We start from the raw sequence: 12,151 nt of genomic DNA on the forward strand, positions 1-12,151 counted from the left end.
CACCACCTCTTTATCCAGTACAGGGATGCATTACTTTTTATTAGTCATCAACTACCATATTAATGGCTGAAAAGTAAGATATGCAATGTACAGTTTATAAACCAAGTAAACCAGATAGAAAGTATGCAAATTAGTTGCAGCTGAATTTATTTTTATGCAAGACACTGTGGGTCTATAATTGTGCCACTTTGGGGCTGCAGGTTGTGCATTGCTGATTCTAGTAAAATTCCTTTACTCGGCATCCTAGGTGCTTCCTAACATCCCAATGGCTCATATGCATCTTGAACTGCCATCTCTGTCCCATGGCTCCCTGTCCTAACATCTCAAATTGATTGTCTCTATCCACTTCATATAATTCTCTGAGTATTTTATTGATAATGATCATGTCCCCCTGATTCTGCCCTCTTCTTGTCTGTTTGTTCAAGGAAGTCAGCTGCATCAATTACTTTTAAAAAACTTACTGTAAAGTATTGAAGTAAGCCTTAAGCTCCTGACGATCACACTTGTGCCAATTTGCCTTGTATCCAAGTAAAACAGTGTTAGGTCGTAATTTGCCTAAGCCAACAAGCTGAAACAAATACAAAAATTACATAAACAGGCATACAAAAAAAAAAGATTAATTTCTCTAATTTTGCACTGTTCTCTGAATAAGAATAAGGCTGAAAAAATAATTTAAAAACCTCCACAGACTTTAAAAAGATAATAATCAACATGGATTTAAAACTCTTCTTAAATGTTAGACCTATTTTATAACATATGAACTACAGTAATTTTCAAAGTCTTATAACATATCAATTTGCACACTTACAGAGGCACAGTCCCTGGACCAATTATGTGCTAGTGTGGTCTTTTGCCTATTGTAAAAATGTTGATAATTACCTGAAACAAGTTTCTAGCTCCTTCTTCTAAGTTATTTCCTTCAACCACTGAATAGAATGCACGAATCTTGTGACGCTGAAGCCATCTGTAGGCTTGCCTGATAAGTGAATTTCGTACACGTTGTGTCTGAGGGCCCTGCAAGTAAAGAAAATAGGAAAGGTAATTTGGAGGGAAGGATGGGTAGGGGTCATCATAAGAAAGGATGGAGTAAAAGAGATTTTGTGTGCAAGGGGCTTGGACATACAGCAGGGATGTATGAAAGTATTAGAAAGGAGTGAGTGGAGATGAATGGTTTTTGGAACTTGACGAGCTGTTGGAGTGTGAGTAGGGCAACATTTTGTGAAGGGATTCAGGGAAACTGGTTAGCCAGACTTGAATCCTGGAGGTGGGAAATACAATGCCTGCACTTTAAAGGAAGGGTTTGGGGTATTTGCTGTTTGGAGTGATATCTGAACTGTCGTAGCTGTGCCCCTCTGGCAAGACAGTGATAGTGTGAATGATGGAGAAAGTGTTTCTTTTTTAGGTCACCCTGTCTTGGTGGGAGACGACCAGTTTCTTAAAAAAAAAAAAAATTCCCCATCCTAGAGGAAGAAGAAAAAAGTAACCATCCTTAAACAGATCAGTAAACTAGTTAAATGCCACTACCAAATGATTCTGTCTCCCTTCCCTTTAGCACTTCTCTGTGATTAGTTAATGGTCCAAGTCGGACTGAAACATTGTCATAAGTTGAAGTCTCCTAAGTGTGGGTTACTTAAGTATAGGTCAAATGCTCTAGGGAATGGGGGCCTCATGTGTAAGACCAATGTCATCATAAATTCTCTCATTTCTCTTGGCAAACAAAATATCACCTTAAAGTGACATGAAGGACCACTTGTAGCATATTCTATAAAGCATTTGATGAGAATTAATGCCCAACTGGAATATTTACTGACCGACAGAAATCCTTTGACACTGTTGATTATAACAACCTCCTCTAAAAGAGATTATGGTCAATAACATCCACCTAAGAGTAGGAATGACTCAGAGATCACTACTACTACTATTATATCAACTCTTGCTTAAATATTAGGCTCCAACAAGTAAATATAAATGACACTGTTCAACTCTATTAAATAAATATTGTCTCCTAAGGCAGCAATCTAGGCCCTCTCTTCTTTTTCTTCCATATAAATGACCTACCAAATGCCACCCAAAAATTCAAACTAATACTCTTTGCTGATGACACTATTTTTGTCTCTGCAAATCCCAACAATATTGCCATAAATAAAACAATAAATGATTAACTATAAAGTATCCATGCATGAATGTCAGCCAACAAACTTGCACTTAGTTTGGAAAAGATCTACTACATGTTTCACAATAAAATGTCCATCCAACCAAATAAACATCAAAATGGAGATTACAAGGGAACACAGAAAAAAGCAAGGTGATGAGGGTAACAAACGAGCAGATATCAGATTAGAAGAAGGGAGCAGGGAGGAAATGAATGTGTTCAGATATTTTGGAGTGGACTTGTCGGTGGATGGATATATGAATAACGAGGAGAAATACAGAACTGATATATAAAAAAGGTGGGTAGTGGATTGAGGCATCTGTGGAAACATTATCCATGGAGGCAAAAAGGGGAATGTATGAGAGTATAGTAGTACCAACACTCTTACATGGATGTGAAGCAAGGGCTGTGAATGTTGCAGCAAGGAGAAGGCTGAAGGCAGTGGAGATGTCCTGTCTGAGGGCAATGTGTGGTGTAAATATTATGTAGAAAATTTGTAGCTTGGAAATTAGAAGGTGCGAGGCTACTTAAAGTATTAGGCAGAAGGCTTAGCAGGGGTTGTTGAGGTGGTTTGGACATTCTGAGAGGGTGGAAAAGAAGAGGATGATTTGAAGCAGCAGATGTTGCAAGTGTATGGAGTAAGTGGTAAGTTACCAAATGCTTAAAGAGCTTTTATGAGGATAGTAAAGCTCAGGTTAGGGTGTGTAGGAGAGAGGGAGATTATTTTCCAGTAAAAGTAGGCCTTAGACAGGGATGTGTAATGTCACCATGGCTGTTTAACATATTTATAGATGCAGTAGTAAAAGAAGTAAATGCATGAAACAAAATAGACTTACTCTCCTTAACTGTAATCCTTTCAAACACTAAATGACTGTAAACATGAAATTCCTAAAATTGTTATTGCCTTCTTAATCTTAAGTTAGTCTTAAGTTTGCCTGTAATACTCTGCTATATAGAGGCTTTCAACTTTGTAAAATCATTGTAGTATACCAAAATAAAACCATTCCCACTACTAAATTATACTAATTGTAATACTATTTTTTTTGCTACCTCACTATTATGAATCTTATTATCATAAAATTCCTGATTACCTAACTTTTGTAATAATGTGAACTGAATAGTATTAAAATGTACCACTCCATAACTGGTATAAATATAGAATAATCAGCAAGAATCAGGATTAGTCTGCCCGAAATGCCTAGGCATGCTAGTGGCTTTCTTTGTACTTTATATTTTGTAATATTAAACCTCACATTGTAAACTTTACAAAAATATAAAAATTTAGAATTTTGAACATTCATTTAAGCATACCGGTGATTTAATCAATAAAATTATGTCAATAAATATGAATAAAAAAATGGAGAGTTGTGATAATTTTAACACTGTTCAATATACACACAGAATGGAAGATAAAATATTGTGAAATGTATCATTTGTAGTGATTATGACACAGTATATATAGTTAAGAGTCTGAGGTGCTGACTAAACTTTCAATATGAATGCTGCACCTGCTGACCACTGACTGGTAACTAGGCATGCCATTAATTAAAATGTTGTAAACTTAACCCGTAAACGGTACAAACGTATATATCCGTTCTTACTGCTAGTGCCCCAAACGTGGCACTATGTAAACATCTATACTCTGTTATTCTTGAGAAAATCATCATGGTGAAATATTTAACCCTTTCAGGGTCCACAGGCCCTCTCAGAGACTTGTTCTCAGGGTCCCCCAAATTTCAAAAAAAAAAAAAAAAAAAAAAATTATTATTTTTTCTTATAAAAAGATAGAGAATCTTTTCCCAATCATAATGACACCAAAAGTATGAAATTTGATGGAAAACTTACGGAATTATGCTCTCGCGAAGTTTGTGGTCTCGACGATGTTTACGCATCGGCGATTTTGCCCACTTTGAGCCCTATTTTTGGCCAATTCCAATGTACTAGTCAACAAAAATCATAGTTAATTTGCTAGAACTCCATTTTTTCTATCGAATGAGTACAAGAAACCACCAATTTACCGATTTCAACTATCCAATACAGTGGTCAGAATTTAGCAATTTTGCCAATTTCACACAAATTTCAAAAGATGCCAATTTCCAAATAGGGTTCAGAATAAACACGAAAGACATTCCTGGCACTAAAATAACATTTCCTCTGTTCATTAGTCACATCCCCACACCCCTCTTACATTCGTTTGCTTTCCACTTTGAATTTTTATTCTCACAAAAAATAGAAGATTTACTGTTATGCAGACTACTACATTAGTGTGGAAATGGTATAAATAATATCGGCACACTTGTGAAAGAATATCAGACTCACCAGTTGACGTGTATTGGATGCTTAGCATGATTTGTTTACTTTTGAACTTTGGTAAAAATCGAACATTTCTGCTTATTTGAGCTCAATTTCAAGGTACTTTTCATTGTAAAACCAGTCAAAATTATCTCAATTTCTGTAATATGTCTTCCATTCTACACAATGAGACCAGGAAAACTAGAATACAACAATAAATACCATACGAAAATACAGTGTAAAGTCGCTGTTTTAATCCAAAAACACGGTCAAAGTTTTTTTTTCTCATTATGCACTGCGTGCTGCAGGATTTTTTTTATACTGTGCACACTGACCACATAGACCCATTCTTTCATATGTAGGCCTACCAGCTTTCTCTCACTAGATTTGAAGACGCTAGAATTTATGAGTACTAGTACATCATGGACTCTGGTGCGTAAGCCGTACTAGTTTGGCCAAAACCCTGAAAGGGTTAATAAACTGACGGTGCCTGCTATGCATTCAATATAGTATATGCTCTCTACTATATAAGTATTTTCAATTATATACCTGGATCACATGGCCACATGCAAGTAATGAGATGTTCTTGGTGATACTTTGAGCAAAGTCTAGGAGGGGTGGTCTCGATCCAGGTGAACCAGTGAGTACCAACAACTGCGGACGGAAGTTTTTAACGTGCTCTTCAACTGTGTTCAGGTCCAGAGTTGTCTTGAGAGCAGAGACGTATGTCTGTGCTTGAGTAGATGATCCCCAGTTCACATCTATTGAGAGAACAAGGAAGATTTCATTTATGTATTACCATAAATATTTATTTACAGTACAATATCTGAAAAATCTTTATATAAACAGGATTTTATCAAATATCCCAATGTTATTTATGATGTTAGTGAGACTAACCTGGATTTCTGTAGGATACAAAAAGATATAGTGCAAGGACACACAGGAAGGTGATGAGAGCAGTGACCCAGTCCACTAAAAACATTACTGCCAAGCAGAGAATACCACCAAGTAGACTCACCCACAAACTGTAATACTGAAAAAAACATATTGATAAAGTCAGAGAATTAAGAGAAGTTTTTAGTAGGGTTATTACTGAAAGAATTAGAGGTAAGACAGAAAGCAGAACTGCAGATGAACAAGGAGGCTTTAGAATGGGTAGGGGATGTGAAGATCAAGTGTTTACATTGAAGCATATATGTCTTTTGTTTTTTTTTTAAATTATGGGGAATCAAATTCAAAATGGGAATTGACACAGTTACTTTTTGCTGATGATACTGTGCTTATGGGAGATTCTAAAGAAAAATTGCAAAGGTTAGTGGATGAGTTTGGGAATGTGTGTAAAGGTAGAAAGTTGAAAGTGAACATAGAAAAGAGTAAGGTGATGAGGGTGTCAAATGATTTAGATAAAGAAAAATTGGATATCAAATTGGGGAGGAGGAGTATGGAAGAAGTGAATGTTTTCAGATACTTGGGAGTTGACGTGTCGGCGGATGGATTTATGAAGGATGAGGTTAATCATAGAATTGATGAGGGAAAAAAGGTGAGTGGTGCGTTGAGGTATATGTGGAGTCAAAAAACGTTATCTATGGAGGCAAAGAAGGGAATGTATGAAAGTATAGTAGTACCAACACTCTTATATGGGTGTGAAGCTTGGGTGGTAAATGCAGCAGCGAGGAGACGGTTGGAGGCAGCGGAGATGTCCTGTTTAAGGGCAATGTGTGGTGTAAATATTATGCAGAAAATTCGGAGTGTGGAAATTAGGAGAAGGTGTGGAGTTAATAAAAGTATTAGTCAGAGGGCAGAAGAGGGGTTGTTGAGGTGGTTTGGTCATTTAGAGAGAATGGATCACAGTAGAATGACATGGAAAGCATATAAATCTATAGGGGAAGGAAGGCGGGGTAGGGGTCGTCCTCGAAAGGGTTGGAGAGAGGGGGTAAAGGAGGTTTTGTGGGTAAGGGGCTTGGACTTCCAGCAAGCGTGCGTGAGCGTGTTAGATAGGAGTGAATGGAGACGAATGGTACTTGGGACCTGACGATCTGTTGGAGTGTGAGCAGGGTAATATTTAGTGAAGGGATTCAGGGAAACCGGTTATTTTCATATAGTCGGACTTGAGTCCTGGAAATGGGAAGTACAATGCCTGCACTTTAAAGGAGGGGTTTGGGATATTGGCAGTTTGGAGGGATATGTTGTGTATCTTTATATGTTTATGCTTCTAGACTGTTGTATTCTGAGCACCTCTGCAAAAACAGTGATAATGTGCGAGTGTGGTGAAAGTGTTGAATGATGATGAAAGTATTTTCTTTTTGGGGATTTTCTTTCTTTTTTGGGTCACCCTGCCTCGGTGGGAGACGGCCGAATTTTTGAAAAAAAAAAAAAAAAAAAAAATGTCTTTTGTCTGTCTCATAAATATGCAAGATTACAGGTACGTCTTGCTACTTCTACTTACACTTAGGTCACACTACACATACATGTACACGTTTATTTATACACACTCATCTGAGTTTTCTTTGATTTTATCTTAATAGTTCTTGGTCTTATTACTTTTCCTTTTATATCCATGGGGAAGTGGAATAAGAATCTTTCCTCCGTAAGCCATGCGTGTTGTAAAAGTCAACTAAAATGCCGGGAACAATGGGCTAGTAACCCCTTTTCCTGTAAAGATTACTAAAAAGAATAAGAAGAAGAAAATTGTCAAAGTGGGAAGTCTGAATGTGCGTGGATGTTGTGCAAATGATAAGAAAGAGATGATTGTGGATGTTATGAATGAGAAGAAACTGGATGTCCTGGCTTTAAGTGAAACAAAGCTGAACGGGGTGGGAGAGTTTCAATGGAGAGGAATAAATGGGATTAGGTCAGGGGTTTCAAATAGAGTTAGAGCTAAAGAAAGAGTAGCAATAATGTTGAAGGATAAGCTATGGCAGGAAAAGAGGGACTACAAATGCATAAATTCAAGGATTATGTGGAGTAAAATAAAGATTGGATGTGAAAAGTGGGTTATAGTAAGCGTGTATGCACCTGGAGAAGAAAGAAGTGTAGAGGAGAGAGAGAGATTCTGGGAAATGTTGAGTGAATGCGTGGGGAGTTTTGAATCAAGTGTGAGAGTAATGGTGGTTGGGGATTTCAATGCTAAAGTGGGTAAAAATGTTATGGAGGGAGTAGTAGGTAAATTTGGGGTGCCAGGGGTAAATGTAAATGGGGAGCCTTTAATTGAGCTATGTGTAGAAAGAAATTTGGTAATAAGTAATACATATTTTATGAAAAAGAGGATAAATAAATATACAAGGTATGATGTAGCACGTAATGAAAGTAGTTTGTTAGATTATGTATTGGTGGATAAAAGGTTGATGGGTAGGCTCCAGGATGTACATGTTTATAGAGGGGCAACTGATATGTCAGATCATTATTTAGTTGTAGCTACAGTTAGAGTAAGAGGTAGATGGGAAAAGAGGAAGGTGGCAACAACAAGTAAGAGGGAGGTGAAAGTGTATAAACTAAGGGAGGAGGAAGTTCGGGCGAGATATAAGCGACTATTGGCAGTGCAAAGATGAGTAGTGGGGGGATTGAAGAGGGTTGGAATAGTTTTAAAAATGCAGTATTAGAATGTGGGGCAGAAGTTTGTGGTTATAGGAGGGTGGGGGCAGGAGAAAAGAGGAGTGATTGGTGGAATGATGAAGTAAAGGGTGTGATAAAAGAGAAAAAGGTAGCTTACGAGAGGTTTTTACAAAGCAGAAGTGTTATAAGAAGAGCAGAGTATATGGAGAGTAAAAGAAATGTGAAGAGAGTGGTGAGAGAGTGCAAAAGGAGAGCAGATGAAAGAGTGGGAGAGGCACTGTCAAGAAATTTTAATGAAAATAAGAAAAAATTTTGGAGTGAGTTAAACAAGTTAAGAAAGCCTAGGGAAAGTATGGATTTGTCCATTAAAAACAGAGTAGGGGAGTTAGTAGATGGGGAGAGGGAGGTATTAGGTAGATGGCGAGAATATTTTGAGGAACTTTTAAATGTTGAGGAAGAAAGGGAGGCGGTAATTTCATGCACTGGCCAGGGAGGTATACCATCTTTTAGGAGTGAAGAAGAGCAGAATGTAAGTGTGGTGGAGGTACGTGAGGCATTACGTAGAATGAAAGGGGGTAAAGCAGCTGGAACTGATGGGATCATGACAGAAATGTTAAATGCAGGGGGGGATATAGTGTTGGAGTGGTTGGTACTTTTGTTTAATAAATGTATGAAAGAGGGGAAGGTACCTAGGGATTGGCGGAGAGCATGTATAGTCCCTTTATATAAAGGGAAAGGGGACAAAAGAGATTGTAAAAATTATAGAGGAATAAGTTTACTGAGTATACCAGGAAAAGTATACAGTAGAGTTATAATTGAAAGAATTAGAGGTAAGACAGAATGTAGAATTGCGGATGAGCAAGGAGGCTTCAGAGTGGGTAGGGGATGTGTAGATCAAGTGTTTACATTGAAGCATATATGTGAACAGTATTTAGATAAAGGTAGGGAAGTTTTTATTGCATTTATGGATTTAGAAAAGGCATATGATAGAGTGGATAGAGGAGCAATGTGGCAGATGTTGCAAGTTTATGGAATAGGTGGTAAGTTATTAACCCTTTCAGGGTCCAAGGCCAAAATCTGAAGTCACGCACCAGTGTCCAAGAATTTAAAAAAAAAAAATTTGTTATTTTTTCTTATGAAATCGTAGAGAATCTTTTTGTGAAGGTAATAAAACAAAAAGTACGAAATTTGGTGGAAAATTGACGAAATTATGCTCTCGCGAATTTTGATGTGTCAGCGATATTTATGAATTGGCGATTTTGCCGACTTTGACTCCCATTTTAGGCCAATTACATTATTCCAATCAACCAAATTCTTAGCTATTTCACTAGTATTACTTCTATTCTATCGATTGAGCACAAGAAATCGCCAAGTCAACTGTTTCAACTACAAAATAAAGTGATCAGAAATTGTTAATTTGGCCAATTTAACACAAAGTTCAAAATATTCCAATTTCAAAATAGGCTCCAGAATAAACAATGTAGGTATTCCTGGAACTAAACTAACATTTCCTCTGTTCATTAGTTACATTTTGAGGCTTTACAAATAAATTCCATTTTGATTTTTTATTCACATAATGAATTTTTATTCACACCAAAAAATAGAAGATTTACTGTTATGCAATACTGTAATAATTGTATAAATATCATCACCATATTTGTGAATGTATATTAGACCCACCAGCTGACGTGTATTAGATGTGTGAGGTCGTTTGTTTACTCTTGAATATCGGCAAAAATTTAACATTTCCGCTACTTTGAGCTCAGTTTCAAGCCATTTCCAGTGCTAAAACCAATCAAAATCATCTCTATTTCTGTAATATGTCTTCCATTCTATCAAATGAGACCAAGAAATCGCAAATACAACTATAAAAAACATACGAAAAAACACTGCAAAGTCGCTGTTTTAATCGAAAAATCATGATTTCAGTTTTTTTCTCTCATTATACACAGTGTGCTGCAGGATCTGTTTTATGTGGTGCACATATACCACAAAGATGTATTCTCTCATATCTAGGCCCAAATGTACCACTCACAGTTTATCAGAGTGAGCTGAGCTCATGGCATAGATCTACGGTTTGGACACTCACCGTAAAGCCGTAGATCTACAGGACGGACCCTGAAAGGGTTAAATGCTGTAAAGAGCTTTTATGAGGATAGTGAGGCTCAGGTTAGGGTGAGTAGAAGAGAGGGAGAATACTTCCCGGTAAAAGTAGGTCTTAGACAGGGATGTGTAATGTCACCATGGTTGTTTAATATATTTATAGATGGGGTTGTAAAAGTAAATGCTAGGGTGTTCGGGAGAGGGGTGGGATTAAATTATGGGGAATCAAATTCAAAATGGGAATTGACACAGTTACTTTTTGCAGATGATACTGTGCTTATGGGAGATTCTAAAGAAAAATTGCAAAGGTTAGTGGATGAGTTTGAGAATGTGTGTAAAGGTAGAAAGTTGAAAGTGAACATAGAAAAGAGTAAGGTGATGAGGGTATCAAATGATTTAGATGAAGAAAAATTGGATATCAAATTGGGGAGGAGGAGTATGGAAGAAGTGAATGTTTTCAGATACTTGGGAGTTGACGTGTCGGCGGATGGATTTATGAAGGATGAGGTTAATCATAGAATTGATGAGGGAAAAAAGGTGAGTGGTGCGTTGAGGTATATGTGGAGTAAAAAAACGTTATCTATGGAGGCAAAGAAGGGAATGTATGAAAGTATAGTAGTACCAACACTCTTATATGGATGTGAAGCTTGGGTGGTAAATGCAGCAGTGAGGAGACGGTTGGAGGCAGTGGAGATGTCCTGTCTAAGGGCAATGTGTGGTGTAAATATTATGCAGAAAATTCGGAGTGTGGAAATTAGGAGAAGGTGTGGAGTTAATAAAAGCATTAGTCAGAGGGCAGAAGAGGGGTTGTTGAGGTGGTTTGGTCATTTAGAGAGAATGGATCAAAGTAGAATGACATGGAAAGCATATAAATCTATAGGGGAAGGAAAGAGGGGTAGGGGTCGTCCTCGAAAGGGTTGGAAAGAGGGGGTAAAGGAGGTTTTGTGGGCGAGGGGCTTGGACTTCCAGCAAGCGTGCATGAGCGTGTTAGATAGGAGTGAATGGAGACGAATGATACTTGGGACCTGACGATCTGTTGGAGTGTGAGCAGGGTAATATTTAGTGAAGGGATTCAGGGAAACCGGTTATTTTCATATAGTCGGACTTGAGTCCTGGAAATGGGAAGTACAATGCCTGCACTTTAAAGGAGGGGTTTGGGATATTGGCAGTTTGGAGGGATATGTTGTGTATCTTTATACGTATATGCTTCTAAACTGTTGTATTCTGAGCACCTCTGCAAAAGCAGTGATAATGTGTGAGTGTGGTGAAAGTGTTGAATGATGATGAAAGTATTTTCTTTTTGGGGATTTTCTTTCTTTTTTGGGTCACCCTGCCTCGGTGGGAGACGACCGACTTGTTGAAAAAAAAAAAAAAAAAATTTAGATAAAGCCTAGGTAGTAGGTTGGTAGACAGCAACTGCCCAGGGAGGTACTCCCGTCCTGCCAAGTGAATGTAAAACGGAAGCCTGTAATTGTTTTACATGATGGCAGGATTGCTGGTGTCCCTTTTTCTGTCTCATAAACATGCAAGATTTCAGGTACATCTTGCTACTTCTACTTACACTTAGGTCACACTACACATACATGTACAAGCATATACAGTGGACCCCCGCCTTACGATATAATTTCATTCCAGAAGTATGTTCAGGTGCCGTTACCGAATGAATTTGATCCCATAAGGAATATTGTGAATTAGATTAGTCCGTTTCAGATCCCCAAAAATACACGTACAAAAGCACTTACATAAATACACTTACATAACTTGTCGCATTGGAAGCTGATCGTAAGGCGGGAGTCCACTGTATATACGTACCCCTCTGGGTTTTCTTTTATTTTCTTTCTAGTTCTTGTTCTTGTTTATTTCCTCTTATTTCCATGGGGAAGTGGAACAGAATTCTTCCTCAGTAAACTATGCGTGTCGTAAGAAGCGACTAAAATGCCAGGAGCAAGGGGCTAGTAACCCCTTCTCCTGTATATATTACTAAATTTAAAAGGAGAAACTTTCGTTTGTCCTTTTGGGCCACCCCACCTCAGTGGGATATGGCTGGTGCAT

At 37.7% G+C, this 12,151-nt stretch overlaps 1 protein-coding gene across 3 annotated transcripts in view; it reads right to left on the bottom strand.

The window, feature by feature from the left end:
• The window catches only part of LOC128685247 (bumetanide-sensitive sodium-(potassium)-chloride cotransporter-like), a 213,567-nt gene that overhangs the window by 65,335 nt on the left and 136,081 nt on the right, over window positions 1-12,151 (bottom strand). For all 3 annotated transcript variants that reach the window (XM_070082928.1, XM_070082927.1, XM_070082929.1), the window contains exons 13-16: window positions 5,342-5,477; window positions 4,994-5,205; window positions 880-1,014; window positions 462-568 (exon numbers count right to left, since the gene is read on the bottom strand). In XM_070082928.1, the coding sequence (XP_069939029.1) occupies window positions 462-568; window positions 880-1,014; window positions 4,994-5,205; window positions 5,342-5,477 (590 nt within the window). The remainder of the gene's footprint in view (window positions 1-461; window positions 569-879; window positions 1,015-4,993; window positions 5,206-5,341; window positions 5,478-12,151) is intronic.

The sequence above is a fragment of the Cherax quadricarinatus genome, chromosome 8, assembly GCF_038502225.1.
Source record: "Cherax quadricarinatus isolate ZL_2023a chromosome 8, ASM3850222v1, whole genome shotgun sequence".
Classification (NCBI taxonomy): Eukaryota; Metazoa; Arthropoda; class Malacostraca; order Decapoda; family Parastacidae; genus Cherax; species Cherax quadricarinatus.